This window comes from Bombus vancouverensis, chromosome 12 (genome assembly GCF_051014615.1).
Source record: "Bombus vancouverensis nearcticus chromosome 12, iyBomVanc1_principal, whole genome shotgun sequence".
In the NCBI taxonomy this organism is placed as follows: Eukaryota; Metazoa; Arthropoda; class Insecta; order Hymenoptera; family Apidae; genus Bombus; species Bombus vancouverensis.
In genome coordinates, this window is record NC_134922.1 from 9,740,904 (window position 1) to 9,768,885 (window position 27,982).

At 39.1% G+C, this 27,982-nt stretch overlaps 2 protein-coding genes across 8 annotated transcripts in view; one reads left to right on the forward strand and one right to left on the reverse strand.

The window, feature by feature from the left end:
• Positions 1-1,706: 1,706 nt before the first annotated feature.
• Positions 1,707-3,211, reverse strand: PolZ2 (DNA polymerase zeta subunit 2). 5 transcript variants are annotated; one of them, XM_076623203.1, is made up of 4 exons: positions 3,061-3,211; positions 2,465-2,617; positions 2,089-2,386; positions 1,707-2,019 (listed from the first exon to the last, which is right to left on the reverse strand). In XM_076623203.1, exons 2-4 carry the CDS (start codon positions 2,481-2,483, stop codon positions 1,713-1,715), a joined length of 624 nt encoding a protein of 207 aa, XP_076479318.1. In that variant the 5' UTR covers positions 2,484-2,617; positions 3,061-3,211; the 3' UTR covers positions 1,707-1,712. The 5 variants fall into 5 exon arrangements, with proteins under 5 accessions (XP_076479318.1, XP_076479317.1, XP_076479316.1 ...); XM_076623202.1 differs by lacking the exon at positions 3,061-3,211 and adding an exon at positions 2,873-3,007; XM_076623201.1 differs by lacking the exon at positions 3,061-3,211 and adding an exon at positions 2,844-2,980.
• The window catches only part of LOC117155165 (ubiquitin carboxyl-terminal hydrolase 48), a 76,298-nt gene continuing 51,221 nt past the window's right edge, over positions 2,906-27,982 (forward strand). Inside the window, exons 1-12 of one of the 3 annotated variants that reach the window (XM_033330830.2) lie at positions 2,906-3,044; positions 3,404-3,543; positions 3,631-3,834; positions 3,922-4,248; positions 4,427-4,663; positions 4,750-5,000; positions 5,066-5,622; positions 5,693-5,794; positions 5,865-6,268; positions 6,352-6,718; positions 6,804-6,988; positions 23,800-23,907. In XM_033330830.2, the coding sequence (XP_033186721.1) occupies positions 3,410-3,543; positions 3,631-3,834; positions 3,922-4,248; positions 4,427-4,663; positions 4,750-5,000; positions 5,066-5,622; positions 5,693-5,794; positions 5,865-6,268; positions 6,352-6,718; positions 6,804-6,988; positions 23,800-23,907 (2,876 nt within the window). In that variant the 5' untranslated portion in view covers positions 2,906-3,044; positions 3,404-3,409. Of the gene's footprint in view, positions 3,045-3,403; positions 3,544-3,630; positions 3,835-3,921; positions 4,328-4,426; positions 4,664-4,749; positions 5,001-5,065; positions 5,623-5,692; positions 5,795-5,864; positions 6,269-6,351; positions 6,719-6,803; positions 6,989-23,799; positions 23,908-27,982 lie in introns of those variants that run through there. The other 2 variants (XM_033330831.2, XM_033330832.2) reach the window with 2 other exon arrangements.

Here is a 27,982-nt window from a genome sequence, read left to right on the forward strand (position 1 = left end):
TGCGCCTTCGCGGCAGCCATGCAAACTAAAATTTGAAATTTCTCCATTTCGCGCGGTGTCATTTAGAAAGTTGAAGCAACCGCAGAGAGCTCGTCAAAAATATGGAAAATTTAGTATACAACGATATGTCACTGCTTCAAAATGGTGAGAATCTCGATTTTAATGCATAATAATAATGCATAATAATGCATAATAATATTTTAACTGTATCATATAACTACATATTTCATATCCTTAGTATGATATCCGTGTGTCTATGGTAAATGAATAATAGTTGATTCATAGTTTTAATAATAGTTGACTCATAGAGAAGATTTGTTTATACATTAATGTTCCAAAGTTAGTTTAAATGTTTGTTTGTAAATGGTGGGTGGTAGCAGACACTAGCAGTCTTGCATGTGTGCGTTGTGCATCAGGCCCTTAAAACTCGCTCAACCCTGGTTTATAAACATAAGATAAATGACCGGCAATTAATACTGACGCATACGTTCCCATAAACGCGCAACTATTGGCAAAAATCATTTTAGTGATTTTTATTATTATCATCATATATTTTACTTATCAATTATCATTATTGTATATTATACTATACTATCAGTATATTGTCGTATACTATCGTATATATTAAAATCTAGTTCCAATTCCGATCGCTATGAACGCTGTAATCCTGTTCTATACTGAATCGATAATGTTGTGAATATCATTAAAATGGTAAATGATTTCAGACCCTCAAGATATGGAATGCAGAAATACATTAACTGATAGATCTATTCTGCACCTCGTCTGTGGTCATATCTCTATTAATATGTAGAAAAAAATATATTTCGGAGATTATTGAAAGCATAATTTCGACTAAAAATCGCTGAATGTTAACAGAGGCATAGGATGTGAAAGGAGATCTTCACCCACCATGATGTCTGTAGTACCATTCGTAAAAGAAAGATAGAGAAAGATGAATTACCAGTAACTCTGTATAGTCATACGGTTCTATTATTACATAATGAATTAAGTCGTTACTGAAAACTAATGAATTGTTCCTCTCTTAAACCAAAATTGTATACTTTTAGATTTTCATTGTAGAAACTGATTTTTAAATAATTTTTTGATGCATATTTAAGGCCGAACTTCTTATCGAATGTTATATACATTATATACATGTATCTACACTTGTTAATATATAATTTTCTGTTTAAAAAGAAATGTATTCTTCGGAACTATATGAAAGTTCAGGTATTTAAACAATTCTATATATATATAAGTTAATCTCGTAAGTAATTAATTGAATAATTTTTTTTGCCGATTTTATTTAAGGAGGTGTAACTTACGAGATATGTACATATCTACTCTTATCAAAAGATACATCCTCTTTTTATAGTCCGTACTGCTCGTCTATGACGTCACAGAGTGGGCGGGGCTGTGTAATATAAGAAATAGAAGTACCTTATTCATTCTATACTCCTGTTCACTACCGGCTAGTTTGAATCAGAATTTATACTCTCAGTAGGTACATATTTAGTTGTTTCTGTATGTGAATGTAGCTTTTTTAGTTTCTGATATTTGAAGTTAATAATTCCAAACATTTTCAATGCAAGTTTCTTAATAGATTTTTGCAATCCTAGATATTTTACATTAACATTAAATATTTTACAATTGATATTGATAGTTAATAATCATAATGTATATACAGAATCAATTGCTACATATAATTATAATTAATTTATGCATTTCTTATTTTCATCTTCAATAACATACATCTGCAAGTTTAGACATTCTGTTTTTATAGTTTTCAATGGAAGTAAATTCTTGTTAGTCATATCAGGGACATCTTCATTGATAATCCATGGAAAATCTTCACAACAAGGATTTTCACTTAAAGTTACATGTGCAGTTTCATATGTTTTAATTTCAATGAAGAAAGATGAATCTTCTGGCAATGGTTTTAAATAAGATTCACACATGGATAGTTTCAAACAAATTGTTCTCAACGATTCTTCTGTTTTTAGATAGTATGGATCTTTTCTAAAATAAATTTCAGATTAGACAATAACATAATGCTGACATTATAAGATTCTTCGCAAGCATACATACTCTGTGCTATTTGCTTGCAATTTTACAAGATCAAAGACAAATTTTTCAATTGGTTCTTTCCTTTTATTACAGAAGACCAGATTCACCGCTCTGACACTATTTTCATCCTCTTTTATTAATTCTCTGATTGCATTTAACACATTTCTTATGTATTCATTGAGCTCAGGATGTTCAGACACATATACACATATGCTGTATATCTTCTTCTTCACAAATATTTCCTTGGGATATAAATTTCTGAAGAACAGAATGTGATTAAATGCTACTTCTAGAAATTCCAGTAGGATATCAGTAGTAACTATAAATAAAATAAGAAATACGTTCCATTACTTATCATCTTATTTATATTTCTCATAAATCAACAAATAATATTTACCTATTTTATTATCAGACATTTTTTAATATATTTATAAAATGATAAAAATATATAAAAATATAGATAAAAATGTGTTTCAATAAAAGAATATTCAATCTTCTATTCTCAGTGTAGGTAATTTTCTCTTGTTGATAATTTTTTATATGTTCATATCTAAAATGATATAACAAAAATGATATTTATGAAATTTCTATTATGTATATGCGAACATATTTAATATTGTTTGTTCAAGAAAGATTATTGCTTTATTTTTAATAAATAACATGGTAAATAAATTCCAAAAAAATATATATATTAACTTAAACGCGAGAAATTATTTAGCGATTGATTTGACGCGTGCCTAGACCAAAGCCGACTGCATATGGCGGTCAGTGTATACCAGAAACGGTTAGAGTGTTTTGATGATACATTTTCATCTGTTCACGAAAGGTGTCGATGGATGCTTGAGTTCAGTGAGCTTGAAAACGTGACAAGTTTTTTTCGCAGTCAGATAATGTTGTAGAAGAAGCACAGTACTTTACAACATTTGCAGCGGCATTTTTCATAACCTCAACAGTCAGGAACAGTACGGTACTTTTATGTGAGTATATACATACATAGTTTTTGATATACGAAACTGTTCATTTGTTAAATACTAAGCTTTAAGTCGATACATTATTTACGATTATTTTTATATTACTAAACTTTCGAAAATATACGTTTTACAAAATTGATTATTTTATGTGGTACTTTCGTTTTATTTTTATTCTGTAGTGTTGTGCGATTTTCTCATGGCGCGAAATGGAACATGTAATAAATCGAATTTGAAACATATGCATTGTGTTTAAGATAATTTTGCGTAAAGTTTTAGTATAAAATCAAAATAAGATAAAAAGTATCAACATGGAAATATTTGAATTTAATTACTAAAAATATATTATCTGTTTGTTAATATTTTAGATAAAAATGCCGCCAGCAAAAAAGACTGATTTAGACAAATTAGCATGGGCTTGGGTAGAAAGTGTGGTATTAGACCAAATAGAAAGGATACATTTGGAAACTGCATATAGAATAGGTTTAAAAGCATGTAAAAATTGCAAGTAAGTTATATACTTATTTAAAACATTATATATTCATATGAAATAGTATTCTTTTCGATCATATTAAAATAAATGATTTGTTTACAGACGCAATTGCACGAATAATCCACAATGTTTGACTGGATTAGGAGAAGAAAAGTATATGAAGTCGCAACCTGCAGAAGTAATGCCTTTAGAAAGTTCTTTATCTGAATTACGTGACCCTACCCAATATGTTGGTCTAAAGAATTTAGGTGCAACTTGTTATGTTAATAGCTTAATTCAAATGTGGTTTCATAATGAAGATATGAGGTATGTACTTATTAATACTATTAATATTTAGCTTATATTTCATTTATTTGCAAATATCTACTACAAATTGAAATTTCATATTTTCAGGAGGATAATATACAAGTGGGATATCACAGAAGATCCAGAGGAAAGGGAAGCAGTGTGTCAAGCTGAGAAGAAAGGAGTACCGTTTCATCCAGTGACAGCAGTAGGACAGTTGCAATATATATTTGCAATGATGCAATTCGGAAATCGTCGTCTGCTCGATCCTATGAATCTCGCGATCGCATTGTCTTTGGATACTAGAACTCAGCAGGATGCACAGGAATTCTCCAAGCTACTTCTCTGCCATATCGAAGGGAAACTCCAACAAAACTCAGAACTGAAGCAGATGCTGCAGAGGCTGACCCAAGGAAAATACAGCTATATCAATTGGTGGGTTTTCTGAAGTGGAAAACAAATGAGAATTGTCCTAAACGATGATGATGCTGATGATCTTGACGATGAGAACATGGTAGGACACGTTGCTCGCTGCGGTGACTGGTGCGATCAACTGATCTGACCGAGAGAAGCTAATTCCGTCTAAATAACACGAGTTTTATGTTTGACGCAGTTGCTCTAAATGCGGAACTGAATATCCAACCTCCACTACATTCTACGAATTGGATCTACAACTCGCAGCCACTCTGAAAGAGGCAGTAGAGAAATACTTATCTGTGGAACAGTTGACTGGAGCAAATCAGTATCATTGCGTTACCTGCAATGACAAAAAAGATGCGCGCCGGTTTATACGCTTGGAATCTCTTCCAGAAACATTAAACATACAATTAATGCGTTTTGTGTTTCATAGGTACTTTTATTTTATTACGTATTAAATTATATTATACTATTAGATTGTTATATATGTTAATAGAATATGTTACTTTGCTTTGTTAGGGATTCCGGGCAGAAAAGAAAGTTGAATTCTTTTATACAATTCCCGGAAGATCTGGATATGTCAGAATATGTTAGGTGTCCGCCACAAACTCATTTGTACAATCTCGTCGCAGTTTTAAGTCATAAAGGCCCATCTGCACATTCAGGTCACTATATTGCGAATATATGCAATTCAAATGGTGAATGGTATCAATTTAGTGACGATAAAGTGGAAAAAATGCAGAATAAAAGAATCGAGGATGGTGTTAGTGGTGAGTACAAATTTTATTATAATATAATAAAGAAATTATTTAATAAAACGATAAAATGTAGTTAGAATTTTTTATTACAGAGAATTCGAAGGTAGTAAAACGGGGACGTATACCGAAAGGATTTTTGTCTTCTAATACCGCGTATATGTTAGTTTATAAGAAAGTCACACCAGAAAAACGAACATGTAGTACAAAGAAAAATAAGTTGAAAAAGTTAGATGGAGAAACCAATAGTAATAATAATGCAACAACTATGGAAAAGATTTTAATAGTTCAAGAAAAATCAGACTCATTAAACGAAGAGAAACACAGATGCGATACAATGTCAGGTGTTTCTGATATAAATAATTCTGAGAAAATATTGAAACCTGATATGGAGAGCAAACAGGAAATGGAAACCTTGAAGGCATCTCCAGAAAATGTTGCAATGGCACAGTCTGTGAACGCAGATTCTACCTTTGATGAACAAAATGGCAAACATTACGAATTCGACAATAAAGAAAATAAGCTCGATGTGGATACGAAGAAACCAGTTGTAAAAGTTTTGAAATTGGACTACAAGCGGTTAAATGGTGCTGCGCATAGAGCTATGAGTTGTGGGGAACGTGATTTTTACGAAGAGGTTGGTATATTTAGATTTTCTTTTATTTCTCTTATGGATATTCATATGGACTCATTATCTTACTTTATAGATGGAGTTTGAAAATTGGGAAGTGAGTACAACGTTGCGTGACTTAGTGAGGCAAGAGAATGTGAAACACGAATTAAGTTTATTGGCTATTCAACAAGAAAAAGTAGGTATTAATAACAGCAACAGATTGAGTTTAATCAGTTAAGAAGCATTCTCAACGATGTTTCTTGTAGCAAAAGGAGATCGAAGATCAGAATTTAAAGAGACAACTTGTCATAGACGTGTATAATATTATTTCGAACATAGTTTCGTGGGACACATATCAATGGATTCCAAACGATTGGTTATCAAAATGGCTCAATGGACACTTATCTGTCGATGGAGTACCACCAATAGACAATTCTACATTAATGTGTTCGCATTATCGACTTGATCCCTTGAAAGTGAATCGTGCAAAGTGTATACCTGTCTCAGCTGCGGATTTACTTTATGATAAATATCGTGGAGGACCGCGATTAGATGAAAATTCTTTTTGCGAAATTTGCGTGAAACGTCGGTACAAGCTACTTCGTTTCAAGATATCGCTTGAACGTGATCACAAGGAAGTTAGTGAACTCGTTCGAAATTTCAAAGAACCGTGAGTCTCCTGTATTAATAATAATTTTAAAACGAACGCATTATTTTGTAAAAGAAAAGTAAATTTTATTTTCATGGTAACAGGTCTGAGACTAGTTATATCGTGGGTGCTGATTCGCTGAGATCATGGCGAAGACTTGCGATGGAAAAATTTACGGACGATATGGAGCAGGAAATTGAGGATGAAGATTGTCAAGATCCGAGTGGTTCGCAGGAAGATAGTAAAAGTGGTACAAGTAAAGAAAGTGAAGGACTGAAAGAACCGGTGGAAGGTGAAGAGAACGAAGTCATAATCTATTTCAATGAAGATTTACTTTGTGAGCACAGTTCATTGAAAACACCAGATTCGACAAGAAAAATAGTGCCCCGTGAAGCTTGGGTGATACTTCGAAAATATTTCCCAGAGTCCAAGGAGTACTCTATTGGTGCCGCGTCATGTTCGATTTGCGAGGTACTTTTTCGTACATATTTGTATATTTAAATAAAGATAAAACATTTTGATATATGCATGTATATTGATCTATCTTACTGTTCAGGAGAAAATGGAGAACGCGCAGAAAGCAAAAAAGGACGACAAGATAAAAGCCAAACAACAAAGGGACGAGTTAAACGACTTGTATCACGGCCGAAATAGGAACGAAATATTGAAGTGTGAAGATCCAGAAAAAACATTTTATATCGTCGAGAAGGGTTTTTTGGACAGTTGGCGTTCCTTCATTCGGTGAGTCTGATTATTTGTGTGTTTTCAACATTCTTAGCCTATTCAATTTCATTGAACAATTATGACTAATGAACAATATAAAACGCTTTATTTCGAATTCGTATTAAATTATTCGTATTAAAGTACTCTAAATTCTTAGGGTACTTTATGTTACATATTTTGAAATATCGCTCTCAAAATATCTTATGTCTGCTAAAATTTGCTACAGTAAACATATAAATTAGTAAACTCAATATTGCATGTTTTAAAATAAAATATGCTCTATGATTCGGACTTCTGAATGTAGGAATTATATATACGGATAGCACTTATATCATATATGTTTGTATGAATGTGAGAAATTTCTATATTTCGAAGAAAGAATAGAGGGGTGGGGGAGGAAGTGTAGGGCACAGAAGCAGGTTAGAAAGGGAAGGAAGAAAGACGATAGAGGGAGAAAGGAAAAAAGAGAAGAAATAGTTCTATGCCTCTAATATTTCTCCTTATTCAAAGCAAAGGAAACCAATAAATAGATTCATATACTTAATTATTAGAAAAGTATTCAATACGAAAATAATATTATCAATATTCAAACTTGAGAGAGAGGGAGTTGTCTTTCAAAAGACATTTTTATCTTACTATACATAATCATGAAACAAATTCATAGAATTTTTTCAAATTCCAAGTCGAAAAGATCTGAGTTCCTGAATCTTGAAAGATCAGTGTCCCTCACAGCAATAAGAGCAAGTAGATATGTAACGAAAGCTAACACACAGGGAAACAGCGAGGATAGAAGAAAGAAAGAGGGAGGAAGAAGATAGTAGGGACGCATTAACGAGCTTTTCCTAATTATGAGAAAAAACTGGACTGTGCGATTAAGGGCTGCGCTGGTCTCTCCCCCATACTCATGTAGACGGTGGGCCAGGAGAGCAGCGTGGAAAACTAATTGAAACCGCCTAACGACCCGCCGGCAAATGATACATCAGCCTCGAGGAAACTGGCCTCGCCACGCCGTCTTAATACCGTTTCGCCTTATTCGACGCTCATCGGCCATCGAGCAATTTCGTCTTTTACTCTCCCTTTTCCGGCCCGCTTTCCTTCACGATCTCTCCCAATCGTGTTCCCCGCGTTCCACTTGCCTCCTCGCACGCCTAATTACCAGTTCCAACGAAGATCGAGGACGCATCTGTGCGAACGATTTATCGTTGTTTGTCTTCGATAGAACGTTGTTTCGTAGAAAATTTGTTTCATATATTTTTAACTTAATTAATGACTTGGGGATCAGATATCGATGTACTTATTTGTCACTGTAGAAGCATAAAATTTAGTAAATTTTGCGAACAACGATGCTGCGAAAATGAATCACGTTTGGGATAGATAGTTTATATGAAATAAAATGTAATATAGTATAATATGAATTTTGAGTCCTGGAAAAACATTTTATTATCGATATGGTGTAACAAAATTCTCTTATATCATACATTCGTAGTGTCAATGTTGGTTCAGTTGAAATTATCATTTGTCCCAAAATAGGGATTAAATCTTTCCGACACTGGTGGTAAAAAAAGCGATTTTAATGTCTGGACGGGTGTTACGAGCGTGTGGGATGATTATATGCTTCCTCCTGGATACTCAAGATTGACGGATTCAAATTTGCCTGGGCTTAAGTCCCGCGGGTTCCACGGTTTACGGACAGCCGGCTAAACTGGGATCAACCCTTTACGCGGATTACAGCGTGTGTCATGTCACGCTTGATTTCGGTACATGCTAAAGGGGTGTGAAAACCAGAAACAAGTGGTCCTCCTCTCTTCTCTTGCTAAGTATTTAAAATAGCAGGAGAAGAACGAGAAGTTTAATTAGGTGCTTGTAAAAGCGCTCGTAACGCTTATCGATCCAATCAAATTTTAACGAGGCCTGACTATTATAAGTAGCACTTCAGCTTTGAAAATCATTTCGTTTTTGTTTCTCTCTTTTTCTTCCGCAATTTATATTGATACATTTTTCTTGATAATATTTTCTTCTGGCTATCAGGAAAAGTTCTTCCGTCAGACTTTATTTGTATATTTATACTGTATTTAGGGATTTACGGAGAAATTAGCTGCTGTTGATAATTCGATCAATAAATTATTCTACGATAAAGTACATTTTAGGTTGCATTTTCTACGAGTGTCGGATAAATAAATTTGTAATGAAAGCGACCTTCACACTTTTCTTAGGTAGCTTATTTAGATCTTTATAAAAGTTTTGTTTCGTATAAGTGACGAAGCTAATATGTTAATATGTGAATATTTGGAAAGTCGATAATTTCGTAAGAACGTGTTCCTTTTCTTAGATACGAAATTCCGATAGAACATAGAATTTTCTAAATAAAAACGATCGAAGTTAGTTATTCAAAGAATGTCCGCAGAATTTTATTTCACATTCCATCCATTTCGTAGCCAGCGAAAATGTTACTCCGGATTCGTCGTAGATACTTTACCCTTTGTCGAGCAAGGGAAAAGGTAGAAAATATTTTTCCACACCCGGGCCATTGTCTTTTCTCGCATCTCTGGGTGATTAATCCTTCATACCCCTTTTTTCGCGGTGGTCATTATCGAAAAATCTCCCGGTGGATTTTCCGTTCGCGATAATTTACACACGAAAATTCAAACTTCAAAGACAAATGGATATTTTAATTGCGCACGTATCAGAAACCTTCCCATCTTAGGTTTTTAAACGTATTAATCTTAGTTTCTAACCAGTTTTATTACTTCCCTATATCTCTTCCATTAGCTGTACACGTTGAAACAAACTGCTGTGATGTCAGTTTGAGACAAACGTGTATACTGTTCGATCTTTCCAGTATTTTATGTTGAAAGGTACATCATCCGGGTTTCTCTTTATTAGCAATTAACGAAGACCCGTTAATCGTTCTCGACGAGGTCTTCCCACCGGCGCGGCAGGAAGCTCCTCGCGTCTCAGGGGAAACAAATGGTGTCGCGGATTGCAATCTGTTGGAGCTGCCTCTGAACAAAGTCCTCCACCAATCCGTCAACGTCACCTGAATGGATCTGTGAAAGGATTAGGTATTTGCATAGACGATCGCTCAACTTCTATCGAGAAAGAGCACCTTCTTTTTTATTGGTCTCGACATAGCAGAGACGGTTCCTTTGGTCCCTAAACTTTGCGTTGCAACGCGATGAAACCATGGATCTTCTGAAACGTATGAAATTTTTGAACGTATTGTCCTTTGAGTATCTTCAGTGGAAAGGAGATACTTGGACTGTGCTGTAGTACTTGGAGCGATAATTCGATAGAACGATGTGGTACGAAAAGCATTAACAGAAAAATTGTGTCGTGAAAACCGAGTTGAACGTTCTGATTTTGCCTTTTTAGCAGAGCGGTCAGAAACCAGCGAGGACAGTGAGAATAATTAGTCATTTATGAGGCCGTAAGTGGGGCCGCAAATCGGCCCCTCTCAAAGGGACAAGGACGCTGGGACGGCGCGGCGTTATCTCGAAATTATTAATCATATCGTAACGCGTCGCACCGATGAAGAAAGAGAGGCGACCGGAGAAGGGGAGAAAGAGCCACGAACCACCGTCTCCATGGACTTATCTGACACCTTAATCAATTCCAAGTTATTAATTACGGACCCTGCCCTCCGCGCCGCCATCGCGTTGCTCCTCCATCAAACCCATAGCCACACGCTTCAGAAAGCCACCATAGCATTGTCTGCGGCTTACAATGCAGTGTCAACACGATCAGAGTCACACTTTCACCCTGACGATCATTAATAATTATTTAGCGAACCTTAAGCCGCCCTCGAACGGGTCTCGTGCAAATTGCAACGATTCTTCCCCAATTTCTCTCGATTCTCGCTGCTTATTTATATTTTTCAATTAACCTACTGAAGTGCCTTAACGATACAATAACGTTTGAGGCAACGATTAATGGGACACGTGGTATCATATGCGCATTGTTGAAAAGCTCAGGAGTAAAGGAATTCAACGAGCGAGGTTTCAAATTTCGCCAAAAATTTATAATATCTTTAATTTTCTATATTTCTGAGCTTCGATTTTCTTCGTGTTTAGTTTATTCGTGCACGGTGCAGGCTTGTAGACGCGAAACTGATTAAACAGAACTAAATATAACGCTAACAACTCTTTGTCTTATCCTTTGTATTATAAAGTACTGAATAATTATAACTGTCGCGATTCGTTTATTTCCAAATACTTTAACGGAGAATACAGTGCGCTCCACAATCGAGCAGTTCCGTTAGCCTCGTATATACAGCAGCATTTTACTTTAGTCAGGATGGTGCCGAACAAATTCCGACTATTTTGCGTACATTTGGCAGAGGGGTGCTGTTTGCGCGAGGGGTGGCGCGAGAGGAGGACGGATGGGTGGCCACGGAAGGAAAACTATAAATCATTCTACGAGGCGTGCTGTGTTGAAGAAGAAGGGAGTTAGGGAAGGGGATAGTGGGGTGGCTCGTAGTCGTCGTGCATCGACTCGCGAAATCCAACTACCCTTAAATAAGTTGATTCATTGCAGGAGGCCTTTGCAGCCAGTCCAGAGTCGAAGCTACCCTCTTTTCCTCCTTCTTGGAGCCACTCTCGACACTTTCTCCCTTTCTTTCTCTCCTTGCACCGATTTCTTCTGCTCGCTTTTTTATTCACCGTGAAACATAGCAATCGCAAAGAAATAACTTAGACATTGGTTGTTTTCTAATTTGTCGCGTTACATGAATTATCTTTGATCCCCTGAAAAAAGGGGCGCTCTATAGATGTAGACAGACAAAGTGTTTCAATTAGATGGATCGAAGGATGGAACGGGGGAGTGAAAAGTGTATTTTCGGCCGGTCACAGTAGCTTCATAAAATCGAGCATGTCAATTACCGTGAGAGTCGGGAAGAGCTGCACCCTACGCCAATATCAAGCGGGTAGCTTATGGGACGACGTAAACGAATCTCGAACGGGAACGTCGATATTTCATCGGTGGAAATGAGACGCGAGCGAACGCGGTTAAATTTCTTTGACGACGGTGACAAAATATTCTATTCTCTTAAGAGGAAGTAGATTCTGATAATATCGTACGCTCTTATCGCTAATATCGTACGCTAATATCGTTGCTCTTTCCCTAATAATTGGAATAGACTTGGAATGATTTGGGATTAAAGAAGGAACAAAACTTACATATGAAATAGCGTATCGAAGTCGCACCATTATGGACAGCATAATGTGAAAATAGCCTGCGGTATCCGTTTCCTAACAAAACTCTTGGTTCCGATGATTTTCACTATGACAGTGCCATAGATTTTCTGCTTAACCGTATCTCGGAAACTTTTTACTTCGATTCTCAGCAAGGTTAAAACGTAAGAAAGGATTCCACGATCCATCGGATTCTGACCAGAATGTTAACGGGGAGGGAGGATACGCTTTATCTTTCCTCTCATTAAACGCTGCCAAAAGCAAACCCTGAAAACCTAATGAACTCGGGTCGTGGCGTTTTCTCCAGGCGCACAAGTTTTGCTTCTTCCTGTCCTTTCCTGAAACTGGTGAAAGAGCCAGGGAATATACAAAAGAACGTAAGGAAGAAGGAGACGTGAAAGCAAAGCGGATAGAAAGAAGAAGAAGAAGAAGAAGGAAGAGAAGAAGAGAAAGAAGAAGATGAAGAAGAAGAGGAAGAAGAGAGAAGGCGTTGAGCTCGCTTTGCCCGAGCACTGATGATAGTTTTTGCTCGGCAAGATTTTTTGCCACCACCCCCGTAGCCACCCCCCGGGGGTGGATGATATATGACCGCCCCCGAGACACTGGCCACCCCCGGTGGGAGAAGTAGAAGGAGAAAAAGAGACGGGGCGAGGGAGATACATCCTGATTCCGGAAGAATTCCTTATGTACGTGCGCGTGCATTTATGTTTCAAACGATGATCGTTAGTGCGAACTTTCGCCGAATTTATGGGGTGCGTTTTCCACCATAGTAATGGCCATTTGATTGTTTCTATCAATTATACGATTCATTTAGAAGACGCTGGAGGAAAGGGAGAAACGTAGCGGTACTTTGAGAATTGGAAATTTCATTTTCGTTAGAGCAAAATAGTATTTTCCCATACACCGCGATAGATAAATCACAATCTGTACGGTCCAGAGCGAATTCGCTAAATTTATTCTTTTTTTGCATTTCTGACAAGTTCGCCACCTCTAGGAGCTATATGCAACGTGATATATGTATAATTAATCGATCGTTAGTGTAAATTTGTTGAACCTGTACGTGCGTTTTGCACGGCAAGGATGGATATTATTATGAATTTATTATTATTTTTATGAATGATCATGTACATTAATACGTAGCGGATTTTGGGAAAAAGTGGTTTTTAAATTTTACTTTTAAGTGATACTTCGCTGTTTATTCAATTTCGATCAAACTGTGCTACAGGTTCTTATTCGATTTCTTCATACAATTATCGCTTCATGCCCTTGTCCCTTCTGAAAAGTGTATTGTACAAAATCGTAATCCGTTTCATCGGCGAAGAATTCGTAGTGGAAGATTTTGATGGTCGATGTGGAAGGCACGTTCGTGTAGGATCGATCGTTCCCCGCAACGGTGCCAATGTAAATAGACGTGAGCGACTGAGCATGGCGGGCGGCTACGTTTTTCGTGGTGTATCGCGGTAGCCGATGGTCACGCCTGGCGTGCAAGCTACGCGTGTTGCTCCCTGATCGGGAACGCTCGATCGGTTTTGAGAAATCGAGCAAAAACAGGGCGCAGGCGGTGCAACGATTTGCCGGTTCTGTCGGCCTCTCGCCGCAACCTCGTTTCGAGAAACGGCTGCATCGATATTTTCCTGCCGCTCCGTCGTTGATTGTTCTCCCGCCTTTTTTTTGGCTCTTTTGCTTCGTTCTCCGTCGTCTCGTTCAAGCGGTGCTGATTTTTAGCCGAGTCTCTTCGCCGGTAGTTCACTTTGTGTAGCTTCTTAACACGTTCATTGCCACGGTGGTCATCTGTGATCCGCGTTACTGGATCCTTTGGAACGATTAAAGCAAGATAAATTTCTAAATCCAGATAACATCTTTAGAAAAAAGCGCGTACATACGATATAACATTTTACAACAAAATAAATAAAATTCAAGCGACAGTCAACCTGCCAATTTTTCGACCTCTCGCGTGGAATTGGTCGCGCTGTCCCATCTCGTCGAAGTTTTTTAAATTTTATCGCGAGGGATATTTTTTTCTTCTCGTTTATTCGCTCGTTGTAAAAATATCGGTGTGTATTTGTTCTATTTTTCTCCATTTCCATCTGCACACGTTCGCAAAATGTTCATTGCGGATTCGTGATAGAGATAATTTATTACTTCTTAGACGATAGTTTTCTTAGGGCTGTGCAAGTATTTACATCTAGTGCCATGAAACTGACTTTCAGAATAGTTTGTACGCAATTCTACCAGTGAGAGTAGACTTGCCATGAAAGGGAATTGCAAAGACTAAAAAGCGATAGAAAGATGAAAAAAAAAATACATGGAGCGTAGGATACGGGATCGATGCAAATGCGGATTTTGTCAATCCGCATTCCTTAGTTGCCAAACCAATAAAATGTATGTAAAATACATAAAGACGTACGAAGATACGTAAAGATTCGTAATACGTCGAGTATACTCGTCGAGTATTTGTTAGACGATAGGAATATCTGTTTAGGAACCACTCTATCATCCATTTGGCAGAATTTAGGAGAGAAATTTTAGCAGAAGAAGAAGGAATACGATCGTACTAAATATCGAAATAATCAAAAATTCATAGAAACCATTTGACTGTCAAAAATATTTCAAATGTTGTGACCCGAAAAAGAGCCCATCTCGAGAGACGTTCTCTTTCGGCGGGCAAAAAGATTCTTCTCGCACATGCTTTTAAGATTCCTCGAACGTTTGAAGAAGAAGAGGGTGTTGCTCCAGCTTTGGAATCGAAAGGTATCGGCTGGATTTCGAGGCGGGCACAGGCCTGCTCTGGCTTTCCGCTTCCAGGATCACGGTCCAGGGCGACTGCATACCGTGATCGTCGAAGCATCGTCCACGGATTTCGTTTTTACGCCAGCAAAAGCCTCCACGGCCGATCTTCTTGTTTGTTCAGGGGGACTTCTCGGTCGCGACGAGGTAACGTTCGCCTCTGGGACGAGGGAACACAGGACCCCGGGACTAAATTTACGCCGGTCGGTAGCGTAGTTGACCGACGGACTGCGGCAGGATGTCGATTATCGACGGTTTTTGCCGTGATTTCCCCCTTTTTCGTCTCGAACGCATAATTAGCTTTCGTTATTCTAGCGCGTACCGCCAGCTTCCGCCCGCTGACAACGATTCACCGTCGCCTCATCGAAGTCTTTCTTTTCTTTCGTTCATCGTCTCACTTACTACCTCATGGCTTTTGTCAGGAAGTTGTGAAATCCTTCACGTTTCCCTAGCTGTCGTGCGGTTTGCGTTTTTCCTCCAGCCAACGATTTGAGGCCGTGATAAGGTTGTTCCAGAAGTTCTTCGTACCTGTTCGAGCGGTGCCATGTGATTCTTGGTATTCGCTTTGAAGTTATTTCGAAATTTCTAATTTTTTGTGTTTCCCCGGGTCTCTAAGTTTGTAGACGGTTTTGGAGATAGTATCGTAGCAGGATGGACCTTGCAAGGGAGTTTGGCTTCGATTTCTACTTTATGGGCTTGAAGAAGAGCCAACAATAGCAGATACGTATCTTTTCTTAGCTGCGGTAACTCGAGTTTAAGAGGCGAAGCCGCCCTTCGATGTTCAATCCCTTAAGAGCTACATCGGAAACAGTTGCAGAGAGAAACAAGATTTTGCCAAGAAAAACTGAATGTTTTCTAGTACGTTAGAAGAAAATGCTAGGGTCAACAAACAATTTTCCGATTCACTGACTCTCCTTGTTGCCGCTGTGATTTCTTATTCCAGCAATATGAATTTACGTTTCTCGTAAGTGAATTCAAGAGTTCAATTAATACATTTTACCGCTGCTAAAACATAGCTATTCATCTTTGGATTTTAAGCGATAATATTCGCTTCAACACACTGTGCTGTGCTTCTTCTATCCTTCTAAATTATCGCGTCCAAACCAGCAAAAACAAAAATGTAACAGCATTAACAGCATTGCTTAAGTAACTGAACGAACGCAGCATATCAACGCTAACTGAAATTTCTCTTCAACAAATCATCTACTGTACGGACACGTGGTTATCTACATAATTTATAGACGATGTCTGGAAGTCGTGCTAAGTCTGTTACACGCCTTAGCAGATCGTTGATTTTGTACGATAAAAGATGGCAGAAAAATTGTTTGCAAACTCGATTGTGAGCGGAACCTACGCCTATCCAGGCTACAATGATTTAAAGCAGAAGCATTCCAACGAAGTTCATGGCCCGTTCGTTATTCGAAAAACTGATGTTCGCCTCTTTCTACCTCGAGGTATTTACAAAGTTCGCTTGTAACGAGGCTTCGTTAACGGTACGGCAAGCAATAATCGCTCGAGTTACAGTCAACCCGCATTCCTCGAGTTATTGGCGAATGGATGTTCGTTCTCGTGGCTGAAGAAGCCACGGATTCCGCGCGTTCGCGCTAGAAAACCGAGATTTTCGAGCGTATTCGAGGTCAGGGCAAGCGCTCGATTCGGCCGATTCGCGTGAAAAGTAACGCCCGTGAATCGATCGTGAAAGAAAGATCCAGGCCACGTTCGATTCGATCGAGTCACGTTCGATCGTGATCAATTAATCACGTGCTGGCAAAAAAATTCAAATAGAGCGAGCAGCCTTTCGCCAAGACCTCGGGCTAGAAGCGATTCGAGGCAACGATTCGACCTTCGTTAAATAGGTTTACCTTGACGGGATCAATGAAACCAGCCAAGCTGAAAAGCAGACGCGGGTTGAAGGACCAATTTGTACGTGTACCATTCGATGACGAATATGTGAATGTAACGCGAAGGAAACGTTGCTTTCCCATTTATTTCGATGATATAGAGGAGGCCAAGAGTCCAGAGTAAAAGAGAAGTTGGATCTCTGGTAATCGAAATATGTATCGAACTTCTGCATCTTGACATATTGCAGTTTTGGAAAGATAGCGAATGAGAATACACTAGCCTAGTCTAGGGGGGACAGGTAGTTCATATGATTAGAGTTCACTAATTCTTCTCACTATCTACGAGTTTTTGTTTATATGTACAAGGTATATATGACAAATGAATTCAATCAGCAAATCGTTCTACTAGATAAGAATTAAAATTTCATTGCAATAAATGGAGTTTGGATAAAAGTTGGAATCTTCGAAGATTTGTCGTAATCGTGACATACCTCGATATTCCCACATGTCACGATCGTAACTGATTTTCCACCGTTTCCGATCTATTTCCCCTGAACAAAAGATAGATCGTGAAGAATCATCGCGGCTTCCATCGCGGTAACGCATTGACCAGCGCGAAAGACGGTGGCCCTCGTATTGTTGAACCGGCACGTTAAAAGTAGTACAAGAAAATAGTGGTAGCGAAGAGAGTATGATCGTGTCGGGGTTCGGGATAACGAGCCGGATGATTTACAGTTTATCCTTACACCTCCATTTACGAAGGAACCGAGGACTCCTGTGATCGCTTTTAAATTCGCTCTCGTTGATGCAACTGGTCGTCCATCGAGGGGACCCGGCGACGGTCTTCTCTCGTTTCTCATCATCCTGGGGGCCGCCGCCCCCCTCCCTCTTCCCAGTTCTCTCTTCTTATTTTCTGAATGTCCCGCGGTACCGAGCGCGCAACATTGTTTTTCTCCGTCTTCGTCGTTCCTCTTCCATCGTCTCTGTCCCGTCCACGCCGCGAACCAGACTCTTTGGCGTTCCTTTTTCCACACTGGCCACTGGACACCGGTGGACCTTTTACCACGGACACGTACAATCTGCCCTCTTCTTCTCTTCTCCACCTCCCCCCTCCCTCTTCTCGTAATGATCGCAACGCTTCGATGCACCCGGCCTCCGGAGCTGCATAACCGGAGGATGCATCTTGCGCCACGTACAACGATCTTTCCTGTTGCCCCGCGCCACGGTGGCTCGATTGTTACGTTATAAATGATTATCGTGTTATTACCGTACAGCGAGCGCCGCGGTGGTTTTGGTCGGTGGCTATCTTTACATTTTTTCTCTCTCTCTCTCTCTTATATACTTTCATTTTTCTCCCCTTTTTCCTTGTTCTTTTTTCTTTCTTTTTTCTCTTTTTCGAATTCGCTGCATGAAATCGTGGGGAGGGATTTTGCGCGTTCGCGGGCAAGTTTGTTTGTGGACGGTTAGGAGAGTGCAGATCGAGAGGACGGCCAGTTTTTCGCTTGGTCTAGCGGACGCGGTTCTGGAAGGGGACTCGGCTTTCTTTGACCAGATCTTAGGTCTGCCTTGGCTTGAAGATGTTTAAGTAAGAAGCAGCGTTCTCGAAACGCGCACACGCGATTCGGAGGTTAGAATAGGTGGCGTAAGAATGGTTAAGAATGAAGAGTGATGAGCGACGCGGAAGTAACGGAGTCTCGAAGTGTACAGTGGTCATAGCGGTCGTAATGTAAGATATTGTAAGAATTTTAGCTCTTTAGCTATCTTTGGCGCTCTTTTCAAGCCACGTATATTACCATTAGATCTCAACTTTGATTCGAGTACAGCCGGCTCTCTTCTTTTTACGTTTTCGATCCGTATTTGCTCTTTAACTCGTTCGTTTGTGAGCCTGGCTTGATATCGCCAGGCGAGCCGCTATACCGGCACGTACACTTTCGTTTATAAGCATTAAAAAACGCTTACAAATAAACTTAAAAAATCATTAGGAATTTCCTTAAACTTTTATGTTTCATACATTTCATATTTAATTCATATATTGTATGTCGTAATAAAAATCTCATAAATAACACGATTTACCTGTTAACCGTAGAATTCAGTTTAAAAAAATCACTTACGCCACGTCGAACGCGGTTAATTGGTTAATTCTGATACTCGTATCATCGAATTCCATTGTATTTGGTATTCTTTGGTTCCGTGGATCCCATAAAATGGTCGCAAATCTTTGCACACACCGTTGAATTAAATATTTGTTGCTATAATAGCAAGGAGTTAAACTTTCATCCGACTATTCGTATCTGATCGAAAGAAATACGAAGATGGATGATCGGAGGTTGTATGAGAACCGGAAGTGTCCTCGTGCAATTTTCTGGCCGCAAGCGGGTCGATCGTTGCTGCTTGTGCAACGAGCATCGAGAAGATCCAGGATCGTTTAGTCAAATACCATCGGGAGGAGCGGTAAATCAGGGAAAACCTGGGGACAGTCGTGTTCCCTTCTTCCCGGGCCGGAAGACAAATGTCAAGGGGGGAGCCGAGGGGGTGGGAGATGTTGGCTTGGCCTCTCTTACACGTAGGATGCATGGCCTCGCGGCGGTAAATCAAGCCCGGTGATATTAAAAGGCCGCTTATACGCGAAAACACAAGATTTATTTCTGCTGAAAGAGAAGAGCCGGCAAGAAATCGGTGTATACGCGGCGCCCAATCAATGGACAGGGAACAGAGGACGAATGGGGAGCAGATAAAATGAAGAAGGACCTTGTCGCTCGAACGAGATGAACGGAGACCGATTCGAAAGTAACGAAACGAAAGGATGAAAAAGAGGATCGAGAAACAGCCACGTGGTGAGCTGAGAAAGTTGGACGTTTCTGTAGAAAGAAGAGGATTCCGTTGGAATTAGAAGCAACTTCTTTGCCCGGGGATCAAGATTCGATTAAAGTAGGCTGATTTGCTTTGGTACCTTTTTGTTTCATCTGGAATTGGAGAAGCAACATGTTGCTTGAACAACGTGTATCGTTTTCAACGGTTTTCGTCGAATATTTATTCTAATCTTACGGAGGTTATCGGTATGAAATGAAAGAGAAAAATAGCAGAGAAGAACGAACTCTGCTTGGTGGATCGAAGGAATTTCGTTTGTAGCTAGAACGAAAGTGGAAGAAAAAGGAAGAAAGTCGAGGAAAAAAGTTATGGATTCTTTTGGAATCGAAGGCTACTTCTTTGCTTGTGAATCGAACTTCGATCGAAGTAGACTGCATCTTTCGCGATTTTTGCTAGATTTCTCTTCAAATTTTACCAATACGGAGAGTCCATATGCAATGGAAGAGAAAAATAGCGGAGAGAAGATGGAGGGAGAAACTTTGGTCACGCGTAGAATTGGACAGACGAAAGTAGAGGAAAAAGGAGGAAAACAGAGGAAGAAAAGCTAGGGAGGAGGACATTGGGTAGGTTATCTGGGTGTTGGTGAGTGAAACGGAGAGGATTCGCCCCTGTTTCGCTCGAATAATCGTGTCGTCCTCGTCGAAAGCGGTTTGCTCCAGCTAATATCGAACCATCGCCCACATTCAAAGGGATGTCAGGGTAGAAACGGTATTGTAGTCCCCTTCGAGGGCGATTCTTCTTCGAAGCGTGTCACTTTTGACGTTGCTAATGAAAAGATTGCTGTATCAAGAAATACGCGCGAATCGGGGAAAAAAACTTGGTTTCTTACTACATTTATCTTTCTTTATTTTTCCACTCGTTCTTGAATAAAGATCGTTATGGACAGAAAATGTTATTCAGGGAAATCTGTCTGGCGAAACGAACTCCATGTCTACAGCGTGCAATGAATTAATCACCTTCGATTTCCAACTCATCTGCATCGGTTTTTCGTTTTTTGTTCTATTAATTATTAATTCTTGTGATCTAACATTTGTTCCAGGAACTTTTAGTACAGCTTCTTTTATTTTATGATGATGAAAAAGAGTCTGTAGCACTCACATTTAGTACTTTTGTACAGTACAATCGGCTGCCGAATTTCTCGAGGAAATTATTTCTTCGAAAACAAATTCGTATATCTCGAATTCCAGAACTACATCACTGTAAATTTATAAAACTTGTATGAAAAATGACAAATTGTCCCTTTTAACTATTGTGGTAGTTGCGGTATTAAAGAGATTCTTTCGCACGATGGACTCCAATTAAGCTGTTCATTCGGAATTGCGACACGAATGCACAATAATTCGCATACCAGACGAGACGTCGATAGGTCTCCGATATCCTTGTAATCATTGCGGTTTATATGATCACTGCGGTCGAGATATCATTATTCGGTACCGGTGCGTAATATCCTGCTCTATGCACGAATGAGTCTGGAGACAACAACGATCCACGGAAGACCTTAATCAACAGAGATATCTCTCCCTCGAAGCTGTTCGTCTCTTCCACCAGAGAAAACAGCACCTTGGAGGATGATGTTCTTTGCACTCTGCGCAACGACATAGAACGATTTCAATTTCATGCTCCCAGCCGTATTAAACCTTCCGGTTGTGGCATGCTAAATCGCTTTTCCTTTGACGATGTTACCTTATTTTTCCATGTTTAAAAACAAAAACTTGGGCTCCATAGTTCGTCGAACTTGAAGCTAAAAATAAGAAGTTTAGACGTAGGAAGGCTTAGATTTTGTACAGATCGATTTCGTCGATTGCAGACTGTACTTTGATGCAAATTAGTCAAATTAATTTTCATCTTTATCGAGGTAGAATTATTTATTTTCTTTATGCAATTATCTGATATGTATCTGTTATGTAGATTTTAGTTTTTCTTTGTGTGCCATCTTTGCAGTTCACAGGATATTTTAAGGGGATAAAAAAAGACGCGCCTGCGAGAAGAATGTCGAGTTAAGAAACTAAAAGATTCAGCCAACTGAACTGAGATTCATACTTGGATTTGGACTGCCAAAATTGTTGGTCTCCGAACCTAAATTCTTGTTTAAAAAATGCAAAAGTATTGGAAGACAGTATGAGCGTATTGGTGTTTGACTCCCTACCGAATTATCGAGGCATTTCCAAACGATTTCCTCGGAACGTATCCCATCCTCTTGTAGTGGGATACATAACTACCACCCCCTCTTGCATCAGGAGTTCTCGGTTCCTGTTTTCCTCTTCCATCTCCTGGGAGTAATAATCGCTGTGGACCGGAAAAATTCCGCGACAGAAGTTAAACAAAGCCTCGAATGAGAAATAAAAAAAAGAGAGAGGAGAGGAGAATCGTGTCTGTGACGAGAGAGGAAGAGGACGAAGGTGGAGATCAGAGAAACAGGGACACGGAAAGCACGAACGACGGAAGGAGAGAGAAGAGAAGTTGCTCCCTGGCTCGACTGTAATAAGGGCGGCCAATTTTCACCTCACCCCCTGCGTCCCTCTGTTCGACTGTTTGAACAAGGCTCATAATTAATACGCATATTCGCTTCTGGAAAACCCGCTTCGGGGTATCCGGCAGGGAGACATTTTTTAAATCCTCTACAACGGATATTTGCACTTCCTCGGTGTCCTCGCGGTTTCCGCGAGCTTTCTGCTTTTCTACTTCTTTTTCTCTCCGTCCCACCACCCCTCACTCGTACATAGATAGATTTTTTCAATAATCGACATGGGTGATTCCGAGCGACACCGAGATTCCTTGTTTTATCGGAAAATTTATTGGAAAATTTTTCTTCTTTTCGTTGTATCGGGGCGCAGACTGGCGACAGGTTACGCGGCGAATGTTCGAATAAATCGAGCTTCTCAGAAGCGAAATGCGATCAATTTCACTCTTGGGAGCATTTTTTTAATGCTCGACGTAGATCGGGCTTTTAAATTGCGTGCATGCTTTAACAAAATCGTAAAGGTCGATATATTGGCAGCGTACACTTTCTGTGTCAATCTTTGTCCAATTTCGAGGCTCGTGCACAGGCTGTTCTAAGACTTTTGAGCGGAGGTATATTTATGTATCTTGAGTTTGCGATACGTGTTAAGATATACAGTAAATATGGTATTGCGCTTTGTAAACCTATCCCTTTTTGATGATTGAACGGAAGGAGTAGAAAAGTACCATATTTCCCTCTTCTAAATCCTGTCTATATCGACGTAATGTCAACGATAAACGTAATTTGCCAACGACTGTTAAATCGACTAAACGAATACGTTGGTTTTAGGAACAATGGACATGAAATATAGTATTAATAATCCTTATGGAAAAGTAGCGATGAAAAATTACGTTTCGCGTTGCCGCGAATTCCAATTGTCGCCTTTTCCATGAAGGGTGGAACGTTCCATTTGGAAAATCCAGGCAGATTTTCTGTTCAAGTTTACCTCATCTCCGTACGATCGCGTACCTGGCTCGTTTCGCGGGAGATATCTGTCTTTAAGAGCATTATCTGGATGGCGGACGGGTAGGGAGACGGCAAAAACCGTCCGCCCCCTCGTGGTATGTGAAAAATGATGCACAACCCCAATCCCCCGACACATCTCCACCCCTGGAATGTCCCGAAGGAAGCGTTCCTCCTCGTCGTCTTTCTGGTCCACGACCCGAAAGACGTGTCACGGACGAGGTTGCATTATTCGAAACGATTAACTGGCTGACAGTATTCGTAAAAAATAATCCTGGAAATATATTTTTAATGCCTGGGGATTTATCATGCGTACCGGTACTGCTTGTCGCTTGCAAATGCCAGGAGCTCGGGGGTGGATTTAGCAAATAGCAATCGAGATATTTGCCAATGTTTTTAAGGATGAAATTGTGCGTTTATTTTTTAGAACGTGTAATTATTAGACTGTGAATGTACATATAATTCTAGGTATTCTGGGAACACAGTTCAACGATATTTTAATTCCAATATTTTAGACAATTGTGTACTATACATGTTTTATGTACGTCTTAATACAATCCTATACATACAATTTTTATAAACGTATAAATACCAGCGGTCTGGTAATTCGAATACTTTATAATTGAATAGATAAAGTTATTTCTCAATGATTTTTAATACGAGTTCTCACCTTTGTTTTAGATACGCTGAAGTGTTTTCGAAAACACCGCCGGTTGGTATTAGAAACGGTTTTCTTCTCTGCGAACCGCACAAAGGATTTCTCTATTCACCTTCTATCAACCATGAACTGTAAGTAATTTTTCTCTTGATTTATTATTTCAATTTTATTCTTTAGACTTCAATTTATTCCTTATTTCCCCTTTGTATTATCCATATATTATATTATCTTAATCTATTATTTTAGAAATATGTAAGAAGGAGATCCAAATAATGTCACAGATAAATCGTAGAACGCTTCAACTACCTAAGAATAATATTTAGTTGCTCTTCAAGAAACGCTGGAACGTTAACCACGGAGAAGTCAGGATATCCTTGCTTTTCTCAAAGTACAATCCATAACCACTGTATTATAAAGCAAAAGTGCGTGATCTCCTGGCACCATTTTCTTCTTTGCCCGTCCTCCGAGTCCACGCTACGTGATGGATACACGAAAATGTCACAAACACGCCCCCGGGGCCAACGTGGCAATCCACCCTCTGACCATTATGCTAAACCATTGTCCACTATCTGCCTAAGATAGCCGACGGCTTAAGTCGTCCGTCTGTTCACCCTCTGCTGTATCCAGACCGTTAAAAAATCATTTTAGCCGTCAATCTTCGACCTTTCGCCTCCTTGTAGCTTTTCTTCGTGCTTTCTTACCGACTATAGCGATTCAATTACTCTCAAATGGCTGTCCACGGAATCCTAGTTCATCTTTAACATGATAGGGGATGATAGTAAAACGAGACGAATTTTTTGAAACGAGGGTAAACAGCTTTTACGGCGTGACCGTGTAGATTCCACGAAATGAAAATCGTAGAAATGTGTCAAAGACATAGATAGATAATGTTTAAAAATCGGCGTAGTTTGTAAATTATTTAGATGGAAGAATTATTTTGGGGATTCTGTGAAATTAGAAATAATTAGAAAAATTATCGAACACCAAAGAATAGTATAATCTATTAAAGACCAAGAAAAGTAGGTAAATTTTGCTATTCATCGAGATTAAAAAATTCTTTCGTAGTTTGACTTTGTAACAAAAAGCTGATACTCGTTTTATAGTCATCCTAGAAGTGATCTAAGACTAGATTATTAATGTTTTCTTATTAATAAACATGGCTGATGTTTAACTTTTTCGCGCAATTCCCTCTTCTGTAACTCTTTTATTACTTTTTGGATAAATGCAAGTTAATTTCTAGTTCTATAGAATTTCTATAATCATGCTGTTAGAAGATTCTACAGTACGAATGCATATTTTTTTACAAGATTCTCTGCTTTCGGATACTTTTTTTCAATGTCAACTCTGATAACATTTTTCGATTGATTTTCTATTATCGCAAACATGTAGAAACGATGCGGGTTAACGACCATTCGATCGAAATAACATGGACTGTGTTAAACGACAAATTATATTCAATAACGCGAACGGTGTCGTGTCTCGTTCGAGACTGGGCTTGCTTTTTTTCTATTCATCCGACGAGGATTTCTCCGATTTCCTCCCTTTTTCTCCGGCTCTCCTCGATGCATCCACCATTATTCCGGCGTTAGGCAAATACACGAGGAGAGTCGACAAGCTCGTCCGCGCGGTTTTTGCCTCGTGAAAATTCAAATGAGAGCACGCGGCATATTGCGTTGAATCGAAATTAATGTCGCGCAACTAATTATCGGTCGAGTCATCATCGTCTCGTATCAGCTGGTTGCTAGCTCGTTCGATCGCTTCGAAACGTGCCTCCATAAATTTCTACGTCGTCAAGGAACGTATATATATATGTCGGAGATGAAAGAACACCGGAGCCTTTGGAATTTTGGATAATCCGGCAACATTGTAACCTAGAGTCTACTATAGCTGTAATTGAACAATTGTAGTTATTCAACCCGATTGTGATTGTTCGAGAGTCGTGATGGTGAGCTTGGGCTCGAGGCGACAGTCAGTCGCCGAACGTAGCCGCGGTCACGGGATGAACGCTTTGCCTAACAAAGGTATGGAGTAATTCTATAGCTCTCCTTAAAAGAAATATTCGTGGCGACACGCGACAGTAAACATTCCAACGGTTTCTGTCCCGTGGCTCGCCACACGCAGACCCTATTCTTCGAGTAAGATGATTACCAGATGTCGATGCGTCTCCGCAGTACATGTTCGGCTAGCCCGAGGGCCCGTAATAAATCTTAAGGTTTAGTTAACTAAAGTCCTTCAAACAGACATACAGTCTTTGTCCCAACTACGGGAAGATAGGGGAGACATATTTTTCAACTAGTGGCGTCTCCCACTAGCAACTTTCCCTCGAGGGCGGCTAGCATCCTTTTCTAACCACCGATATGGAGATTGACCAATTAGCAGCAACGTCAATTTCCCTTACTTCCTAAACGAAGGCTTTCCTCGACGAATCCGATGATCTTGTGTCCTTAGACACACCCCAGTATAGTTTTCCTCTGTGGAATCATCGGGACGGGACGCGCATTCTTTGACGCGCTCCCGTCGACTAAAGAGTAACGTCTTTACGCTCAGCAATTATCGTTTACGAGTCAGACTTAGATTCAGCGAGAACGCCTATCTGTCATCCCGTTGACCGCGGATTCGTTATTGAACCTGAGATCACTGTCACTAGTGTCGCGGACGTCTCACCGCCGTGATAGATTGTCAAACCTGTGTCATTCATACCTGTGTCAATAAATCGTATCTTCGCTACACCGCAACGATGGCTACCTTCAATGAAGACTCCTCAAACACCAACAACCCTATCCCCACTGCTTCTCCGACATATATATATATATATATTGCATCTGATAATTTTAATTAAATCGCTTAATGGAGGAAGATTATCATTTTTCAACGTGATCATTCTCTTGGCGAAAAAACACGACTTTCTTTTTCGAAGATGCAAGGCTGTTTCGATGGAGTTCTCGGATATTTCTATATTTCGTTAGAAGTTAGAAAACGAATGAAATAATGGAACAACTATTTTATCAACGAACTACATATTATTCAAAGGAAAAGATTTATTCTTTGTATTAAACTTTGTACAACTATACTTTGTGCGATATAATTATCGGTATTTATCATTTTAATTAGTCGCAGTATGTAGCTGTTAATTTATTAATTTATTGACGTCTTTTACGTATAACATAAATATTCATCTATCTTTCTTTTTTTTATCTATTTTCCATTTAAAGTCTTGGCTTCTAATTTATGACCATTCGAAGTCAGTGAGTTTCAATTTTTCGTTCCGACCATGCTTCGCTTTCTCACACTTTCTTATTAATCATATATTTCTACGAATTACAAACGATACTTCTAATTACAAATGATACATCTTCCTATCATATTTACTCTAAATAATTGTATTTCTACAATTCTTCGGAATCCATAGAAACGTTAATGTTTCTTGATATTTTATAGACCATCTAAATTTCGAATATTTTTCATTATTTTTTCTTACAAAATCTCGTAGAGGTAGTCGTTTCTTTGCGAACTAAATCGTTGAAATCACTGACAATGGATCGTACTCTGATATTCTTCTTTTACAAGAGATTTTCCATTCGTTCACGCGCATGTAAAATATTCTGCGGTTCTCTGACGATTAAAGGAGAAGTTTAGGGATAATCAGTACGCGTATTTCGCGTGATTTTTCAAGGCATTATCGATCATAGCGACGCGAGATGCCGGCGCGGCGTGGTGCACGAGCTTCAGGAACCACGCCAGGATCGGGTGAACAATTGCGAGGCAAAAAGCTGGAGCCGGTGCGCGGCAAGAAATTTCTAATTTGCGGTATAATTAAGGGAGACGGGGCAAAAACCATTACAGATTCTACACCGTTGTCGGAAAATCGCGAGTTCCACCTTGCGAGTACGCCCCTGCCAGTGCTATCGTACACCGTTTGGTTTTATTTGCCTGTCTCTGTAGCCGAGTGATTATTGACTAAATAATCGATTGGATATTTCTTAGATATGAAGAAAGAAACAAAATAATATGAATAATTGATAACAGACAGCTCTTAGACATATTAATTAGACAGTTTTTCATTTATTATCATATCTTATTACGTTCTATTAGATAAAATAAAAAGTGTATTACTATTGGTACAAAGTGCATTGTAAATGAATGTAAATGTGTTTGTCGCAGCAATTAATATCGTAGACAATTATAACAAGAGAAAATACTTCTGAA